We start from the raw sequence: 21,932 nt of genomic DNA, 5'->3' as shown, positions 1-21,932 counted from the left end.
CTCTCTATATATAGCCTGGTCAAATAGGACTATTAGCCTGAAGTGAAAGTTGCTCAGTCAGATTTGTATTAAATGGGCAGAAGCTCACTTCCGCTTAGTTGTAATGTAGATCTGCTATCACTAAATAGAGCTTAAGAGGTTAATTCCTGTGGAGTCAAAAGTACAATATGTCTTTGAAATTGAGTGGAGTTGAGTGAGTGAGAATCCAAAAGTGATTAAGTATCCAAAAACTCAAATACCAAATTGTACTCAGAAAAGTAGCCTACTCAAATACAGTAGCCTACTCAAGTAAATTAATCAAAAACATTTAAATATACAATACTATAATAACAATACTAAACTTCTTTATGAGTGTTGGTAAGGCAAGGCTCTTTTCCTTACAGGAGCACCACTCCAAAATAATGGAAAAGGGTAACAGAATTTATAAATGTAATATAAATATAGGTTTCTTGTAAAATATAGTGATAAAATGTAGGTTACATACCTTGTGTTTTGATGTGAAAAGTGACAAAAAAAGATGAATCCAGAATTCAGAAGCAGGAAAATTAATAAAGCAACCTCTGGTAAAAAAGAAAAGAAAAAAAAGAAAAAAGAAAAAAAAAAAAAAATGGCAGGTGCAATTGACGCCCCAATAAGCCTTTGACCCAGCATGAACAACCCACGAGTAGGCCACAGTACCCAAACAAGAAGAAAAACCAGAATTATGAACCAGCTAAATCAACCCAGCAATGTGTTTATAGAAATAACCCAGCACTTCTTTAGAGTGTAACTATCCAAAAACTCAAATACCAAAAATACTCCGAAGAAGTAGCCTACTCAAATACAGTAGCCTACTCAAGTAAATGTAGGCTACTTCGTTGCCAGTGCATGATTCCATTATCCAACAACATGGTAATGGCCTGGCCCTGGGTGTAAAGTAGGCCAAAGCTAGCGATTGTTTTCTTCTGGTGGCCGACATGCTTTCAGCAGCGAGGTGAGTGACAACATTTCCGAGAAAGCATTACTAATGAATAATGCATTTCAGCACCGCACGTCGTGGACAGCTCCGCAATTTGTCACCCCGCGGCTATCCCTATTCGCTGTCACCCCACGCGCATCATGAATGACCAACAGGTCACACTAGTGGGGAATATATAAAAAGCGCTTGTAAACAACACATTTGGCCTGGTTTTCTTTCTACACCGGCTTGGTGTGTTAGATGATCTTTAAACAGTCGCACATTTAAACATTATTGGTTTGATTTGGATTTTTATATAAACGCAAAATGAGAACTTTGGCACTCGTGGTGGTGTGCGTGGTTGTCGGTCTGGACGGGTCGTCGGGAGCCTCTCTGCACGGGTTTGAATCTCAGTCTTCACAGTGGACACATGCTGCTGCCGGTGAGTCTTCAAGAAGAGCTGAAAGCAGGGGCGTCATTTGGGGCACCAGGGGATGGCAATGGCCACCCCCTAGTGTTCACATTTAACCTCAAATTCAATTATTTTATGCATATTGTACCATTCATTTATTAACCACTTTCAATATGGCATCTTTATTTTGGGAATTAACTTTTTCAAACATGTTCTCTTTTCCCTTTAGACTACCAAACAAATTGTGAAAATAGTGGATCTAAAAGTTAGATCCACTATTTTTGCTATTTTAGAAATGGGGCTTAAGTGGTAACTTCTTGGTAACTTATTTTTTGCCACCACCTATTTCTTTCTGAAATTACGCCTCTGGCTGAAAATATCATTGGAAATGATATTTCACTCACAGCCTCCAATGATGTTTTCACAAATGTGATTAAAAAAGACAACCACAAAGGGTTGCTTGAATCAAATGTAATCATTAAAGTATTATTATTAGGCTATTATTAGTATTATCCTTCACTGCCATGATTGCCATCTGAGAAATATGGCATAGCAATGGACTTTTGGACAACAACTATTTTAATGTATTTTAATGTATTTTTTCAAAGGCTGTAGTTTTACTTGAATTACATTACCAATATCAAGGCTACATATTACACCTATTGGCCTATATATCTGTCAGGAAAGAAAAACAGCAATCAGTCAATAAATAATAGACTATGCCTATATTTACAAAATATCTGATAACACAAATAAAGGAATTCATTGGCTTTATAAACAACATCATCAGATTGTAACCTATGCTTTCTTTCTTCTTCCTTTCTTTCTTTTTACAGACTGTAACTGAAATTCAGGTTTATTTCGATAATCGATTATCCTAAAAACCTGTGTTCATTTAACCACCTGTAGGCTGTAGCTTATTAGTCTACTCGTGGCAGTGTACAAAAGTAACCGAATTGACCTTTTGCATTTTGTACACTCACAGAGTTAAATTCACATTTACTGTAGTTGATTTAACAATTAATTACATTAATTTAGTTACATTTTGTTTCCCCGTGCAGGACGATGGCCAGCCAGCTTCCCGGAGCTCTCGGAGTCGCATCAGAGAAGAGCTGTCAGGACAGATGTCTTCCCGGAGGACTCCAGTCTGTGCCTGTCTTTGAGGGAAAACGAAGAACAACGGCATCTTCTATGCAACGACCGGCGGAGTAAATTCAACTACAACCCATTCGGGCTCCGCTTTGGCAAGCGATACAGCAGCTACCTTTACAAAGGCAGCTTCACGACGCCCAGGATCAGTAGATTATTGTCTATTTTACTATACCTGCGAGAACTTGAGGACGTACCAACCTAAACCAAGGTGTCCCTTCTTCTTCCCCTCCCAGCTGGAAATCATTGTCTAAAATGTTGAAATAGGCTTGTCAGTGTTTTGAGTCTACTTCAAGTATAGCCTGCAATTGTGATGAGTTTGTTCTATATTATGTGTCATTCAAATAGACTTTTACTTGATAAGTTTTCTCTGAATTAAAACTTTTGTATTTATAGCCTGTGTGCCATGAATGCTGTACTGATGAATCTGTAACGAATAAGTGATCTGATCGAATCAATATTACGTTATTCGGGTGTAGCTTAGATCAGATTCTATGTGATGAGAACTATGCTCTTCTCCCAGGTATTTCAACCTTTCTGTGCAAAAAGGTAAGTAGCCTATATTATGCACAGTGCACACTAACACTCTCATCTACTGTTCTTCAGTTATTCTCTACCTAACCACAAGATGGCAGTGTATTACCTGCATATGCTGGCTGCTAACATAATTTCACAACACAAAGACCACACAGGCTTCCATAAGGTTCATATTTATTAAGTTACTCATCACTGTTTCACACACAACTCACAACAAACGAGAGTGACGGTTACAGTCAGTATTTTTCTTTTTAGAAAACAATTCAAGATTGGACGTTTAAATCCGCCCCATGGCCTCTACCATCTCTTTCAGACAGTAGCCTATACCAGAGTGACAGGGGTTCGGATCCACAATGAAATTCACATTGGTCTTAAGTGTGCCTAAGTCTCTCGGTTACAATTATCTGTTTGCTAGAAGAGGACAGTGTCTTTCTGATTGTTCTTTAGGGCCTACAGTGTACGTCTATGTTCAGGGAGAGGACTTTTGTTTCTAGGCATCCCCAGGGGACTGAAATGAACGACACATGTGCAAACAAAGAAGCAGCAATTGAAATGGCAGACTGTCTGAGACACTTTCATTTTGTTTTGTCCTCCTCTTTTACTTTTTTCTTTTTTGATCATGGCCCGAACAAGAAAAAAAAAGCTGCATCAACAAAAGGATTCATGGAAGGTAAACCAACTCATCCTGGGAGCATCTAATTTTACAAGTTTTGTTTCAAAGACACCAATGATACCTCAGCGTACTGGTGGGACAGGGGAAGCTGGGAGTGCTTCATTCTACACTGATGACGATGGAGTGAGTGTGATAAGAGACATGGAAGTTAGAAAAAGGAGTGTTTGAATGTACTACTTACTGTATGTATTGGCTCTTTTCCACTACGAAGGGTTAATCCAGAAACTCCCATAACCTGAAACTTTGCAGGAAGAACCACCCGTGACGTTCGGGGAAGTTTCTTTTTCTAAAGAAATATTACAAAAATGAAAATAGCCAATCTACAAGCTCACAATGTGGTCGCAACGCACCGCCATGCGAGTTGTAGATGTGCTATTTTCGATATTTTTTTCTCGAAAGTACAAGTTCTTGGTTTCCCAGAGCTCAGGGTTAGGACCACCTCCTGAGCCGGGCCCAAGCTAGGTTTGCGAGAACCTTATCTGAAAGCAGGCCACAGTGTGTGGAAACACGTTTGTTTTGTGGCACCTTAGTTCTCATAGTGGTAAAGAGCCAAATGGATGGTTATAAGAGCCCTATGTGTCTAAATGCTCGTACTATGTGGTGCGTGTATGTTCGTGTTGTTCGGCCCAGCTGCGGGTTGCTTCAGGGGGCTTCAGGGAGGGGAGGGGGGGTCTTCAAAGGTCCTTCAGGTCCTTCTGGATGCCCCAGAGCGTGTCGGCGCTCTTCTTCAGCTGGGCTACCTCGTCTGGATTCAGGGTCATGTTGATCACGCTGCCCACGCCACCGCTGTTCAGCACGCAGGGCACCGACAGGAACACCTCCTCGCCGATGCCGAACATGTCCTGGAGGAGACAACACGTTTTAATAATCAACCCATTTAGACCTGGAGAGCACCGATTTTAACCACTTTAACCATTATTTCATACTTTGGCTTTGGCTTTGGCTAAATAGCAGATTTATAAGCTCATAGTGCGGCACTCGGAGCTTGTATATCTGCTATTTAAAATAAATCATTTGTGCGAGTCCTTGAATGTGCATTTTTGAAAGCGAACATTTGTCACTCGAATCTTTCTTTCTCGGGGTCCCTGGAACAGAATATTTTGAGATGGGGGTCCGCGGTCAAATACATATTATTCAAGGGGTCCTTGACATTAAAAGGTTTGAGCACCGCTGACACCATTTTCAGAAAACCGGCCTCATGTCTTAATGGGTTAACTGAAACTAATGAAATAACTACAACTAGAAAAAGAAGAAAAGAAAAAAAAACATTTTAGTTACAATGAAATAAAAATAAAAATGTGGCTTTACACAAAAAAACTGTATTGTGTGTTTACAAAACAAACTGAAACCGACTAAAATCCTATGTGCAGTGACAAATATTACCCTCCCCTGAACACGGGCCAATGGTGTTCATACCATATAGATGCTCGACAAAGCTGGATGCGCCAGAGAATTCAACCGCCAGACTCCATAGTGGACATGTACTTTACCACTGTGCCACCTGAGTGCCCAGCGCGCATGCATGTGTGTGCATGCTTGTGTGTGTTTAAAGTTATACTATGTAACTTTTTTAATAAAACAAATCTTAAAATTGTCCTAACTATTAAATCGCTAAAGGTTTAGAACACCCACTCCGTTAATTTCAGCCCCAAAAGCCTTTTCTTTATACGTTTTCTACTGAGCCGTGAGGGGGGTTGCATTTCTCGGCAAAATTACGTCATCTGCATCATTCCGTATACGTGTCTCCCACATACACTACCGGCCAATCACAGCGCGGATCATACACTGCCGGCCAATCACAGCGCGTCTTGCTGTCTTCTCAGGAAGTAGCTTGCGTCAACATAATAACAGCATTTACTCTGGTGAAGGAGTCCGTATCTCCGGAATGCCTTGACGCACGGGAACCAGGGACCCCTCTAAAGATGCATCACGGCGAGGTGCAGGCGGACGCGGTGGTATGAGGCCCTGTCCGCGGCGAAAAACGTCTGTCTCTCTGTCCGTCACGTCACACTTTTGCCCTACTTTTATCTTCACCGCTGCCCCTATCCATGCCAAACTTACACTCCTTAGCTGGCAAACCACAACCTCCACCCCTGATTTCTCACATGGCTCTCTTTTAGCGCCACCATGAGGCCGATTTTTGCAAAACACATTTTTGGACACTGCTCCTACAGACCGCAAAGCGGTACACAGTATGTCTAGAGTCATGTCATCAACATGGATCTGTTCCATTTCCCATATTCCCCCTTTCCTCCATGCCAACAAAGCCCTTTCAATTGAAAACATTGAATTCTGTGTGAGTTGTTGGGTCCTACCTTGACCATGGTGGACACAGGGTGGATGCGGCTCATGTTTTTGATGATGCTCTCGGTCAGGTCGGCCACACTCAGGCCGATGGCCCAGTTGGTGTATCCCTTCAGCCTGATCACCTCGTATGCACTGCAACACAACAGGAAGGAAGCAACCGTCACACTCCACACACAGCAGCACTGGGCATTCCTGGGTCCCGTGTTGACCAGCAGACCATTGATGACGCTCAAAGTGTGCATAACATATGAAGCAAAATGTTCGTAACCCATTCAGAACGGGTACACATTATTGTGTATTATTATTTTATATGCTTTAACTACTGAAAAATAGCAGATATACAAGCTCACAGCGCGGCACCGAGTGCCTATTTTTCAATAGTTAAAGCATTCAATAATCCTAGGCCTAAATGGGTTAATGTACAGTATATACAGTATCTGCTATCACATATGTTATCTGTATATCGTTGCTGTCGGGCAGAAACCTCTTATTGCCATAATTCATCATCATCATCATCATCATCATCATCATCATCATCATCATCAACTTTATTTGTGTAGACTTCAAGGTCCATTAAAAAACAAACATAAAAACACTAAAATACATACAAAAAGAACACCCCTAATACATAAAACAACAGCTATAACAAGAGACACTCATACCAGTGTTTCCAAAAAGGAGACCATTGCCTTGTAGCACTGAGGCAGGGGTTAGTCAGCAGTGTGATAATAGAGTTTGGCGACTCATCCAATCGACACATAAATTTGTACATCAAGTTTCTCAGAAGTGCTTGAAAAGTATTAACACCCATATTACAGAACAACTCACTTGCACTGCTCCACCTTGGTTTTCTCATTAATATCTGCATACAATCATCATAAGCAACCTGAAGTTTATGCATGCTTGCCTTCCTGAACTTGACCCACAGGGGGCAGTATACAAGGGTGTACAGTATGCTCTGAAGAGGTTTGCCTTCACTTCATTTGAGCATGAATGAAATTTCCTACCCAGCATATTAGCTTTAGCATATAGTATATACAATGCTGCCTATATAGATCAGCATGATCAGTCAATTAGTTATGGTTATGACATGACATGACAATAATATGACAATAATGACAATAATATGACAATTATTCTTTTATATGTCTTTTTACATAACCTTTTTGTGTTTTTTCGTAGATGAATGCCCTACTTGATCATACTACACATCACACAAAAGTAGCAGATCTGCTATTTTTTAATTGTATCCTGAAAAGTAACAGTTTTGGACATGTAATATTTCCACCCGAGACAATATAAAGGTGAAATGTAAACGTGAAACTGTATATATCTTTATTTGTTTGAATTAACCTGTTTCTACCTCTTTCCCTTCTGCTTCTCTCTGCCTCTATCCTGCATCTTCTCATGGAACACTACAAGGTGATGGAGTTAGCATGGAAAGAAGGTGACACCTGTAAACAACCTGATTCTGATGCTGAACACGGTATAACTAGTTACCGCACTGTGACCTCCGTGGTGTTAATTTAACTCTCTTAATTAAGGCTTTCTCGTAACTAACGGCTTCCTCCTGAGGGACCGTTCCGTGTTTAAAATGAGGGGTCACTGGAGGATTTGAACGTTCTATAGAATAACATGTTGTGACCCTCCCTGTGACGCAAATATATATTTGTTCTTGATTCCAGCCTCAGTTTGTAGTTTGTAAATACATGTTTTACTTTTTAAGAACGTTCTGCAACAGAGAGAGGCTGCAGCGATTGTCCTTTTGAAGCTGAAACTAAATTCTCTGTTCAACAACTTGCTACTAGCTGTTAGGATTGCATCCTCTAAAGCAGGGGTCTTCAACGTTTTCAGGCCAAGGACCCCTTAGTTGAGAGAGAGATGAAGCAGGGACCCCCACAACGGTTTTTCATAGATTCCATAGTGTCATCGTTTGACAGCATGATCATCAGTACTTAATAAACTTGACCTTTCACTCTGTACTTAGTCTGCTCTTTTTCCCCTCTACACCAAACCTCTTTGCCGGAAATAGCCGATCTACAAGCTCACAACGCCTCGCGCTGTGAGGCGTTGTGAGCTTGTAGATCTACTATTTTGGCTAAAGTTCTCAGAATATGGACGCTGGTTAATATAAAACAGGAGAACACATTGCATGGTTTTCATTTAGTAAACAAAAAGTCACATTTCTTCCGTTCTCATTCCATCAGCATCAGCCTCAGTAAAAATCTTACTTCCTATTGATACTAGTCAGACTTCAGAATAAGAATTGCGTTAATAATACGATTTGAAACTTAGTATTATGATTAGTCAATGCAGGTTTTGTTTTGAAATCCACCAACTGAAAGTGCACAAAGTCTCTCTCTCTCTCTTTTAACGGCGGTTGACCATTTGGCCTTCTTTTTTTAAAGGGAAATGTTTCTTCAGTTTTTATTGTGCACACGGTTTTATAATGTGACCTGGCATGACCCGACGTGTTTCCTTGCAGTGGACATCTCCCATAAATAGGCCCTGGGTCCACCGCAAGATTCTGTTGTGGAATGAGTATAATCACTAATCATCAACATTTAAAACACACCATGCTGTCTATGCCTTAACTTTTGATATGCATAATAGCAAGAGGCATATGTAGGGCTGTCACAATTATTACATAATCGTCTAATCGCAATTATTTGACATAATCGTGATTATTTTGATTAATAGTGGAAATAGCAGATCTACAAGATCACAACGATCGCGACGCCTTGTGAGCTTGTATATCGGCTATTTCGGGTACAAAGTTGTCAAATATGTCAGTAGTAGTTTCTTTGTATATTTAGGTTATGTGTCATATCTACCATGTGCAACTTCAAAGCCTAAAAGCCAAACAGAAATGTAATTGTCAACGACAAAAAATAATCGTCGTGTAAAATGTCATAATCGTGACAGCTCTAGGCAAATGTACAACATATATATGGGAGGCAGTTGATTATGGATAGAAACCAATACTTGAAGTAGAGTCTCAAACTACCACGCTGCAAAGCCATAAGGCACTTGAGTAGTCACTACCTGTAGTCACTGGGTCAAAGGCCACATTCTCGTAGGGGGACAACCACACTAAATACAAAACCAGACACTCTGGTATTGCCAGCCAGGCTCTCTGGAAAATAGTTCTCTACAACAGTGGTTATCTAAAGTTAAACTGGAATTCATGTTTTGCATGGCTCAAGTTAAGTTGATTCAATGTCTTGCTATGGGCCAGCTCTGTTGCATAGTGTTCCCTGGTTTAGCTTAGCATTGCTGCTTAGCTAAAATTAGGGAACCTCTTAACTCATTTAGTGCCCATGAAATTAACGGATTATAAAGTCCACGATGCCAACCTCAGGTTGGCATCATCGCGTCATCGCGTCCTGCACCGGAACCGATCGCAGGACGCGTCATCGCGTCCTGCGCCGGAACCGATCCTTGTCCACGTGGAGTTGTGTAATGGCGGACCGGAGCTTTTATACATGTGTAACATAAGCGAGCATCTGCCTCCATCTTCGCTTCTAAAGTGTAGTTTTGAGATAATGGACATTAAAGATGAGATCGCCCGTCCACCTCAATGTTATGGGATGACTATTTTGTGCTCGTGGAGCCGTGATGATGCGAAATCAGCGACGGATTTCGTCTCCGGACCTCCGGCCATTGTACTCGGTAATGTATCCGCCGTTACAGTAATATATTACTTTTCACGAGTATACTCGGGATTGGCACTCCGGGTACTCGAGTACTTTTCACGAGTCTTCGCGGGATTGGCACTATATGAGTCAAGACATAAAGGTCAAGTAGTATAACTGAATTCCATTTGTTGCAATAAATGGTTCCATTCGTTGCAATAGAGGGTATGCGCATGCATAAAGTGAATGGCAAATCGAGTGGCAAAGTGAGTGGCAAAGTGAGTTTAACATTGTTTAACAACGTTTAATGCAATCAGATTTTTTGTTTGGCTCTACTACTTTAGGCAAGAAAGTAGATTTTTGCCACTCAGTAGGCGTTCCCGCATAACCTCCGGGTATGATGATGATGTCACGCGCATACCCTCTATAAACTGCTACATTTATGCCCCCTGAAGCAACCCGCAGCAACAACACGAACATACACACACCACATACTGTAGTACGAGCATTTAGACACACAAGTGTTTTGAAACATTATGGTTGTAGTTGTTAGGTTGCAAGGGTCTTAGCTAGCCTTCGAGATTTCATTGTGACAGTGGTCTTTAGGATTATGATCATCGCATTGCATTATATTTAGTCTAGGAAATGTAAGACGTTTACTACTATCTAACTATCTGGCACTTACAGACTGCAATGGAGCTTAAGCATGCAAGTTCAATCAGGAAGACTAGTCCATTTCACAATACTCTCCCACATCTGTGTCATTCATCACTCTGCTAAGCCATGCTTTTCTCCATTCGGTACAGTAATTCCTACCTTTCTTCTAATGAGTGTTTACAACTCCCTCTGGGTTTCAACCTCCACCCTTTTTTTTTTACTCTGATTCTCTTTTACTTCACATTCTCCACCCACCACCAGCACAAAAACCATCCAGGCAGTGATGGTCATGTGGGGGACCATTATGGGTCTCTTTCCTATAATCAGTCATAACCCCAAAATGTTTTGTATTATACTGTATTAATATATGAATTATTGGTAGTAGTGAATAGTAGTGAATAGAAGTGAATGCTACAGTATTATATTTTATGACAAGTGAATCTCTTTTATGTTTCCCTGTCCATGTTTCCCTGTCCATTGATACTGCGCCATTGTTTGATTGCTCACTGCCTTCTCTCTCTCTCTCTCTCTCTCTCTCTCTCTCTCTCTCTCTCTCTCACACACACACACACACACACACACACCCACACACACACACACACACACACACACACACACACACACACACACACACACACACACACACACACACACACACCTACCTGTCGACTACAGCTTTGTGTGTGGCCTTCCAGTGATCTTTGTCTGCGTCTGTGCCAATCTCAGGGTTCAGCTTTTGTAGGTTGACTCCTGCCACGTTAGCGCCACTCCACACGGGCACTGAAACACACAGGATTTGATCACCTTATCAACACTACTGATTGACATGGCGTAACGTGGCACCACACGAAAAGAACTGTTGAAGACAATGCAACAAGAGCAAGAGGCAATGCAACAGTACAATAACCACATATATTTCTAAATTAGCAGCATGTCAATTGACCAATAATAGTACAGCCTTCATTCACTTTCTACCTTTTTGATAACTTGCTTTTAAAGGGTTTTTGTTTCCAGCTACGTGTGAAATCTATAAATACTTTTGAAACAATATGTAACCTGAGATCTTCAGGAAGGGCCCTGTTGAAAAATGCGTGATTTGAAGCCCCTAATCTTTGGAATGGTCGGCAGTGCTTGCAAGCTCACAACGCGTTGCAACGTGACACACTGTAAGCAAACCTCTCCTCCCTCTGTCTACGCACCAGTGTTAATTATGACAGCAAATTTAAATTAGTTTTAGTCATATTTTAGTCATCTGAAATGTTTTAGTTTTGGTCTAGTTTTATTTGATTAATTCGCACATGATTTTAGTTATTTTGGCTGGCCTTGATGGCGTTGTAATGCCTGATTTTACACTTGGTTGCAAGCTGAAAATAGCCAATCAACAAGCGCTGCGTTGTAAGCTTTAAGATCAGAGTGCAACACCTGTGCGCAACCAAACGTAAAATGACTTGTCTTGTAGTTCTACTGGATCTCCTCTCCACTAGTCCCTCCCTAGTCTAGATTTTATTTGTGGAAGAAATTGTCAGCAAATAGTTTTAGTCATCATAGCTTAGTTTTTATTTCATTTTCGTCAGCGAAAAGAGGTAGTCGACGAAACATTTTTGTCATAGTTTGAGTTGAGGTAATGAACCCGTCTACGCACCACTGGTGTCTCCGTGCTCTCCCAGCACCCAGCCGTTGAAGGAGCTGGCATGGATGCCCAGGCGCTCGGCCATCAGGTAGCGGAAGCGGGCAGAGTCCAGGTTGGTGCCGCTGCCGATGACGCGGTGCTTTGGCAGACCACTGAGCTTCCAGGTCACGTAGGTCAACACGTCAACTGGACAGAGGGGTAGAAAGAATCACACATCAATAACAATAACACAGGCACGCGTGCATTCTCTCTCTCTCTCTCTCTCTCTCTCACACACACACACACACACTGAACAATTATTTTTAAAAATAAGATAGTGACAATAGCAGATCTACAAGCTCACAACGCGTCACAGTAGCTTGGAGACTACTTTTTGTATGCCACCATTTTACAATTAAGTATAATAGTTGTGGTTATCATACTGCAGTAATCGATTCAGTCAACAAAATCTATTAGAGTCTTTTGGTGTCAATTAGTTGATTCATAAAAAAATATTATTTTGTTAAAAGTCCGTTATTGGTTCTAAATATCGGTTTTGATTGCCCAGCCCTAGTTTGGCCTTCTATTTTAATTATGTGTATATGCTCATATAAACATGGACTGGACCCCAACTGACGGACATAACATGGACAACCGCTCGTGACTAAACATTAGAAAAAGTATAATTGTTTTTCACACAACAAAACATGTAGAGAAAGCGTGTGCGCGGGCGGCGCCATGCGTGCATGCCTACCGGGGTTGGAGACGACGATGATGGTGCAGTTGGGGCTGTACTTCATGATCTGAGGGACGATCATCCTGAAGACGTTGACGTTCCTCTGCACCAGGTTGAGGCGGCTCTCGCCCTCCTGCTGGCGCACGCCCGCCGTCAACACCACCAGGCGAGAGTTGGCCGTCACAGCGTAGTCTGAGAGAGAGAGAGAGAGAGAGAGAGGGTGTTACTTCTATTGATTTCCTGCATCTGAGAACTTTTTTACTTACAGCAAGTATACTAAAAGTATCAATACCCTATTGTATTACATGTGACAAGTTATTAAATGTATGTAGAGGTTATATGTATATGTATACATATGTGGATGTATATAAAATAATATATATATACATTTACGTATATAAAATGTATGATAGATATTTTGAAAATAGCAGATATACAAGCTCACAACGCGTCGCACCACTGCGCGTTACGAGCTTGTAGATCGGCTATTTTCAAATAGCCGAAGTACACGTAGGGCTGAAGTGTTTAATGTATGTTTTGTATCATAATCTACTAAGTAACTAATAACTAAAGTTTTCAAATGATTATAGTGGAGTAAAAGTACAATATTTGCCTCTGAGATGCAGTGGAGTAGAAGTACAAGTATTGAAAATTGGAAATACTCCAGTAAAGTCAAAATAACAAAGAATTATACTTGAGTGCAGTACGTGTACTTAGTCACTTTCCACTACTGCCCCTGAGTGAGAGAATCTGAACATCAAACAAAATAGTTGACACTACAGTTGTGCGTGGCCTTCAGCCTTGCGGTTCAACAGGACAGACCTTTATCGGCGACGATCTTGGAGGTCTTGAGGAAGAGGCTGCCGTGCTGCAGGTCCATCATCTCGCCTTTCAGGCGGTCCTCCATCACGTCCACCAGCGCCAGCTCGTCAGCCAGGTCCTAACGGAGGAAGAGGAGAGGAGAGGAGAGGGCGTGAGGAAGACAGGGTACGAGGAGGGAACCAAGTTGGGAGGAGGAGGGGACGTTGTTGTGTTTGGGGGGGGGGGGGGGGGGGGGGTCAGTGAGGAAGGAAGAGCATAAGGATGACAACACGTGACAAGACAAGATTGTGGAACGAGAGGAGGGGGCGTGAGGGAGGAAGAGAGAAGAGGTCACGTTAATTTCTGCGCTAATCTGGAAGCGGCAGAACTATGAGAAGTTGACACTATCGTTTAGGTTTTGTAAACAAAGCTCGCACAGGTCAGATATGTCAAATAACTTAAAGAAATGTTCGACAACCAATAATCAAAATAAATGTAGTACTGTGGCAAGAAAAAGGCCATCTTTAATCAGCCGATCTACAATCTTGTAGATCTGCTACTTCCACTATTTATTTTCATGTTTGAAAATGTATACACATTTTCTACAGATTAATTAATTAATACAGATGAATGAAAACGATTCGGAAGATTATGCAAAATTATTGCGATTATCTCAAATAATTGCGATTAGGCGATTATTATGTAATAATTGTGACAGGTGTACTTATAATTAAGTACAACAAAGAACAACAGTAGCATATGGATGATTGCACACTGTACTGAATAGTAAGTATGTCACGTCCATCTGTCCCTTCTCATGAAACATGATGCCAATAGCCTGCGGGATACTCAGACAGACAGACAGACAGACAGGTGGCTAGCAACGCCAGATTTCACTTCTTTGTTGTTCTTACCCGCAGCAGGATGCTGACGGCACAGGCCATGCCCACCTGGCCCACTCCCACCACCGTCACCTTGTTCCTGGGGGGCTCCAGGGGTGCAGTGTTTATGGGGGTAATGAGTTTCTCTACAACTGAAGACATGATCACAGCTGGAGGGGTAGAGAAAGCAGGATGACAGACACAGGGGGTAAGGGAGAGAGAGGGGGAGGGAGGGGGAGAGAGTGAGACAGAGTTATAATTACACCTATCAGGCAGAAGCGGGTCAATCGAACTCGCCAATGCCGAGTCAAACAGCTGCTGCTCTGTGGATTGTGGACACACACGCATACGCGCGCACGCACACACACACACACACACACACACACACAATATCTGTGCATAATCAAGAACTCAGAATTCAAACCAAAATAGGACGTTACCACATGACCATATCTGACCTGCATTATCCACCAATATAGGTCAAGCTATTGAATAGTGATTTACAATGGTTTACAAGGATAAACTATGGTTTCATGTATGGACGGTCAGAACATGGTCTTAGCAACAGTAAACATTAGCACTTGACTTTCTATGCTTTCTCTCTCTCCCTCTCTCTCTCACTCCCCCGCCTCTCTCACTCTTGTTCACGCTTCCTCACTCCTCGCTCCAACTAGTTCTGACCAGCCTGAAACAGCATCTGCTAAGGCTAGTTCATGTGTATGTACCGGTATGTATGCATGTATTTCAGTCCAAAGGCAATTCAGGTCAGGTGGGGCAACTGAGGTGGAACTTGGCCACAGACCACTAGTCTAGGTGGCCAAGTTCCAACAGAATAATTTAGCTTCTAATCTAGACCCACAACCCTACAGATATTTATTTGGCTGTGGACCTCCAACTGAAAAGCTGTTGTGCCACGACCCCCCCCCACCCCCCCCCCCCCCCCCCCCAGAGGAGATCTGCGTTACAAATGTTAAGAAATATTTCAAAAGTATATTTTTGAATGGTAACCAGAAGAGTGGGCAGAGTGTTAAATTGCCTATTTGTTTCCAAAATGTAACATAATAAGGAGTAATGCTTTAGAGGGGTGCCCGCTGGCCTACCGGTCCAGGCGCATACCACATAGGCTCTGATGCCTTGACAGCGCGTTGCAGGTTCGGATCCCGATGACCTTTGCTGCGTGTCACTCCCCATCTCTCTCCCCTTTTCCTGTCTGTCCTATCAATAAAGTCATAAAAGCCCAAAAACAAATCTTTAAAAAGCAAAGGTATATATGATTTAGAAATCACTGGCAAGAGGTTATCAAAGAAGTCAGAGCTATTTTTGAAATAGAAATTGAATGTTCTTTTTAGTGTTGCCCGATCACGTGATCGGATCGGCCGCCGATATGGTCATTTTTATAAGATCGGAGATCGGGAAAAATATATCGGGGGGGGGAAAAAAGTTTTTTTTTTTTTTAAATATTTTCTGGGAGTAGTGAAAGTTACAGGTAAGGTGAATGCGATATGAAACGTAAGTTTACCATAATCACAGTAATCCTTCAATCATTAAAGGGCTTTTGGATAAATGAGACAGACACAGAGCCCTGCAGAGGGGAGGTGATTGTGTCAGACTCTGTGTCCAGCTGGCAGCTGATGCCAATAAGTAGTAACAGGCCCCTTGTTAATGGATCAAAGGAAGGCAATTATGTCTCTCTGCACTGTCAACTAGCTGCTACAGATGCATACTTTTCAAGCAGCCTGGTTAATTGGTTCTTAACTTATTTTGTTTCAACTTTAAAAATGGCCAATGTTTAACCAGTTTTGTATATAGTTTGTGTGTGACGTGTGGCTGGAGACAGTTATAGGCCTATATGTGATTATGAAGAAGTTTACTGAGGTTTTAGACATATTTTAGTTTGTTCAACACAGGATATTTAAATGTAATATTTTGTTTTGTTTTCGTTTTGTAAAAAAAAGTAATAGAATTATGTTCTTATTGCACTATTCTGCTCTTAATTTGATTTAGTTTGCATGGTTATTTTGTGGTACACTACTCATAAGCTTTGTTTTTAATTTGTTGATTCAGTGCTGCACTAAGTGATAGAATGAATAGAATTTTTTTTTTCTTAATGCCTTGCCAAAAGATCGGATCGGGAAAGATCGGGATTGAATCGGAAGCAATAATATTTGATCGGGATCGAATCGGGAGCAAAAAAAACGTGATCGGGGCATCCCTAGTTTGTTACATTGTATCTGAGGAAAATCCCTGTCGAACTCATGAGCCAGGACATATATCTGTATAAAATCATGTTGGCTGCGTGTAAGAAAGCCATCACTCGGAAATGGCTACAGGTCACACCACCTGCCAAGGAAGATTGGATTACAGTAGTCAATGAAATACTCTATGGAGAATCTGACCTTCTCTCTTAGGCTGAGAGCGGATCGATATGTGATGAACTGGAAGAAATGGACATCTCACTGTTCACTGGGAACTATAACTCATGGAGTGAATGATTGATAAAAAAAAAGAAAATGTAATTCATTAATATGTTCATCCTTGTGATATAATGCCCACCTCAACACAACTTTTTGTTCTTTTGTTTGTCTTTATTTTTTTGAGTTTTCCCTTTACCATTTCTTTTCCATGTATGTGCCTTTTTATATATATTTGTAATTCAGTATGGTGATTTATTTCTACATGGAAAGTAATAAAACAGTTGTACATGATTTGAACATGCTTGAGAATGTGTCTTTCAAGGCTTAATATTTCAACTATAAATTGCTCCAAAACATATGGATATTCATTATGGCATTACGGCATACATTGTCAACTAACATCAAAACCACACTGTGGTCTTGTGTTTGAATACACCAACTAATCTTTTTAGTTGTTGTTGTTATTGTTGCTATTGCTGTTTTGTTTTTACATACTACATAAATACATATAGTCGGGGCCCCCAGGGCACCCATACACGTATGGGTGAGTATTCATGTTAGTCGGAGGCCTTAGGGTTTTTTTTTTCTCGTGCTAATCAGTCTAAAAGTTCAAAATTTTGCACAGATGTATGTAAAAAAAAAACCTAAGGCCTCCGACTAACATGAATACTCACCCATACGTGTATTGTTTTCTGAGACCATTTCTAGCCCACGGAATGTTTTTTGTGCAAAACAAATGCCTGCAATGGATTCAGCATCATGACAAACCCCTAGTTAGACCCCTCAGATCCTCCTTAAATACCCAGAAAAAAAATCTTTTTCTGGGTATTTTCCTCCTGTATAGAAAGTCAATGGGAGCCCAATTGGATCGCGCAATACGGCAGTACCATGGGGTGCCCATCTTGGCACCCATCTTAAAATGATTAAGTATGTTATGGACAACATCTGTGCCAAATTTGGCGAATTTGCGAGAATCTGAACCAAAATATCCCTGGCTTCCCCGACTAATAATAGTCATTGTCCAAACACAGTATGAGCACCATGTAATTCAATCTGTCATGGTTCCTGTACACAACAATGCATAGTCATAGTATCATCACTCCTGTCCATTCATCCACCATGTTCTTTGTACCACATTGACAGGGTTTAGTTTCACATGTTTTGCCCTGAGGGAAAGAGAAATATGAAAACACAGCCAATCTGGGCAGCCAAAAAATGGTGCCGCAGGCTGGTCTGGCTATCATAGCACCATAACATTTGATGTCAGCATTTAATTTAAGGCATAAATGCCGATCAAATTAATCTAAACACTTTAACAATTGCATTACAGCGACAAGACATGTTTCTTATTGTTTAAGGCCATTTGTACGAAGTGTACTTGGTGTGCTAGTAGTACTAGGCGACGGATTGACACAAAGCCACAGATCATGTTTCCTTAACTTTGATGTGTCCACAACAAAAGCAGGGAATAGTCACGCAAAACAAAGTTTGCACTTCAAAAACTGCAAGCAACACCTACTTCCTCTTAATGTTTGATCTTCACTTGATGTGCAGTCAAACCATGAGATTGGGGCTTATGGTACTAGTACATCAGCCCGGTAGCAGGCCTACATTAAGACCCACATACATTCCTTTAGCAAGGTGGTCCCTGGATCCATGGCCCTTCTCTCTCTCCCTCTAATCCCACCCTGAGTGGGAACTGCAAACACTCGACATCTCTCTATCTCTTGCTATACTCTACTCCATATGCAAAAAGGAGTTTCTTCAGCCAGAAGGATTACCATTTGACAACTTCATAACTAAAAGGCTGAAATACAAAGTGAGTCTATTCTGTTCTACACCGTACACAACCGGTACACTTGTTGAGTACTGGTCGTGCACTCTGGCTAAGTGGCCATGCATGCTTTAATAAAGGCACTTTAAGGCAGATATACTTTCGTAACCAAGGTCAGAGGTACAGTACAGTTATAACTTATAACCGCAGTACAAGGGAGGCGTCCTTGCCAATAAGACAAGGATGTCAGCTGTCGTGGAAATATGAAGGTTGCTTAATAATAGACTTAGGAAATGTACAATAGCCCAGCCCATTTGTCTGTCATTTAATGTTGTATGAAATTCTGAATTGAGTACAAAGGGACCCCAATGCAAACAAGCCTAAAAGCTTTCTTGTGGTCTTTATCCTTTTAGTTGACCTTGAATCAGTGAACTTTACTTTTTCCTGTACCTTTTCCTATGCAAACTAATGAAGTATTCAATCACTCAACCTAATTTCTGCTGTATCAAATACAAGAAAAGGATTGTATATAATATATGCTGTATACCATATATTATATCGTTTAAGGAGGCTATAGTTATAAAAAATATAAATCTATTCAATAGCCTATAGGCCCTAGCCTAACATAACAGGTACAATGCAATCTTTGTACATCAGAAAGGGTCAGCTGAAACAAAGAAAGCAACCTGGTGGTGACATTGTGTACTGTAGGTTATTGCAGAACGCTTACACACGAAGACGAAATATCAAGTGATTTCTCATTTCTCTGTATTTCATCAATGCTCATTCATTCATTATTATTTTCTATTGCTATTATGTAACGGGGTCGGTGAGTCCTTCATTTGCTCTTGCTACTAGGCCCCATAATGGAGAAATAGGCGTTCTTATGGAGGGGACACGGAACGCCCATTTCTCCATCTATTGAGAAGACTAGAATGATGAATTTAACAACACAAGATGTGTAGTGTAAAGTTACGTTTTACATTTACAATAGTAAATATATGAGGTGTTTCTGCAGACTAAAAAAAACACAGCATACCATGCAGTTCAACATAAGCGTGCCTCTATAATGGGATATTCGGGTATTTCCTGATGTCGACATGATGATCTTTTCCGCAATAATTTCACCCCGGCTTTAAACGCATAATATTGTCAATTAAATTCATATGTAGGTCTACAGCTAGAAACTGATTAACTGTTTAAAATGGTCAGGTTGGGTTGCCATCTCTCTGACACAAATATAAAGCGGTTTTAAAAGTAAAAGTTTGGTCAGGTTACCGTTATGCATCGCCTCTGGCAAATCGTGGCCAGAGGGGGCTCTGCAACAGTAGACTACTACTGTGTACAGTGAGCAAAAAGAATGCACACAAGATCATTTAAATACATTGTGGCACCGGCAACTTTGTTTTCTAAGAATAATTCAATCTCCTGTCAAAATACAACCCGCGGTTCACCAACGCATCGCTATAGCCTATATATTTGAGGTGTAAAATGGTTTCCTTGCTTGCGTGCATTCCCCATCTATCATTAGATTTGAGCATCCATTGCTGCTGGTTCGATGCGCACGCTTCACATAATAAGACCAAACAACTTGTTCAGGATCAAGGGTCATATAACTGAATCCTAGAAGAATCAAGCCGAGTATCGAATAGATGCAGTACGTACATTTTTGCAGATATTTCTATGAGAAATGTATCCTTTTTCTTTTGGTCCAGGGGGGAAGCAGCGAGCTGGTGTTGCAGCGTCGACAGTCGGCAGTGAGAGAGGAGGACGTGTGGTTGAGAGACAGAGCAGATAGAGGAGGAGGAGGTATGTCTCTAGCCTACCAATGTGACCAGTGACCACGCTGTGTTCACATGAGACTGGATGTCATTATATAGGAGACTTTCTGATGATGCAATTTACAATAAGATTGATTCATTGATTGATTTATAGCCGGATTGGTTTGACCAGCTGACTCATTACCTATAGCAGTGTTTCTCAAAATTTTAAATGTCAAGGTTTCCCTTAATTCTGACTGTGTACAATTTTTTACACTGTTAGTTACAGACTTTGTATGGGTTTATTTAGACCCCCATAAAGGAACCCACAAAGTCCCTGGAATCCACTTAGAGAACCACTGAGCTATGGCAGTGGTTCTCAAACTTTTTCATGTCAAGGACCCCCAAATTGACACTTATTAGCCCGCGGCGCGGACCCCCCTGTTTGAAAAGATATGCCAGGGACCCCTATAAGAGATCTTACCGCACTAGCAGTGATTCTCAACCATTTTAATTTCAAGGACCCCCCAGTTTGACATGCATGAGGCTACAGACCCCCATTTAATGGTAGCCTATATCTATCTCTGAGACCCCAATAATTTATAATGTAAAATCAATATTAATTTAACATTAGAGTGTAAAAATGGAACCAAATGGACCCTTATGGGTATATAACTCAGAGCGTGTACAAAGGTACAGCTAATTAGCTGGGGACCCCCTGGAACTCCCTCAAAGACCCCTGGGGGTCCCCGGGCCCCACTTTGAGAACCAAGGTGATGTCTCTTTCCTTCTCTTGACCTATTATAGGAAGGTGGACCCTTGATAAAGCCCACTCTCCCATGCTGCCCAGTTTATCTCATGATAATGTGTTTATTTATGATGTGTATTCTGTATTATTGTTATTATTCTGTATCTATATGATCTTTATTTATGTATATATAATGATCAGGGACAATACTCAACCACAAGGTAAATCGTCCAGTCAACCAACAAGCTAATGTTCAACTCTTGTCCCTGTAACCAAGTCATAAACACATAAAAAAGCATTACGCAGCCTACAAGCCAAACATAACACAGACACAGACTAACTAGCTAATCGTTATCTAAAAGACAAGAGAAACATGTGAAAGATACAGGCTGGTCGACACAACAATAGTCGAAACCGGCAGACACATTATATGACAATGCAGAGCATGTACTACATGCAGGCAAAAATAGAAAATATGTAGGCCTAAGCATGCCATGCACACATGCAGCCATAAGACAGTATAGGCTCTATAAGCAAGCTAAGCATGTCATTTGCGATATATAATTAACCTAACAGTAATTGATTAGTCAAAGAAGGAATCAATAGGCGTTGAGTTGAGTTATAACTCATGCTCACACAAATGATTGGCAATATGCGATTCCTTAAGGTTGTGTACCGTTTAAATACTGTATATCGTACATTTTACTAGAGTGTATGCGCAATGGAACAATATTACAATAGTGTGCTACTTTCACTGAGAATGCGGACCTGATAAAATAGCCAGTTCTAATGACACAATGACCTCTCAAGAGAGAGGTCCGCTACCGAGTTTGGACCAAATTGATTGGTATCTACTCACAAAGATACGTATGTCAGAGGTTGAAAAAGTCCTGAGCTCAGAA

The 21,932-nt window shown here is 41.1% G+C and overlaps 1 protein-coding gene across 1 annotated transcript; it reads right to left on the bottom strand.

Moving 5' to 3' along the window:
• Positions 1-3,207: 3,207 nt before the first annotated feature.
• On the bottom strand, positions 3,208-20,316 carry ldhba (lactate dehydrogenase Ba). Its single transcript, XM_080754105.1, has 8 exons — positions 20,188-20,316; positions 14,368-14,504; positions 13,475-13,592; positions 12,671-12,844; positions 11,950-12,123; positions 10,970-11,087; positions 6,024-6,147; positions 3,208-4,550 (listed from the first exon to the last, which is right to left on the bottom strand). Exons 2-8 carry the CDS (start codon positions 14,494-14,496, stop codon positions 4,383-4,385), a joined length of 1,005 nt encoding a protein of 334 aa, XP_080610231.1. The 5' UTR covers positions 14,497-14,504; positions 20,188-20,316; the 3' UTR covers positions 3,208-4,382.
• Positions 20,317-21,932: the final 1,616 nt, after the last annotated feature.

The sequence above is a fragment of the Nannobrachium achirus genome (genome assembly GCF_963921795.1).
Source record: "Nannobrachium achirus genome assembly, chromosome: 23".
Lineage (NCBI taxonomy): Eukaryota > Metazoa > Chordata > Actinopteri > Myctophiformes > Myctophidae > Nannobrachium > Nannobrachium achirus.
The sequence above is the reverse complement of the archived record's forward strand: the minus strand, read 5'-3'. Positions and strand labels throughout refer to the sequence as shown.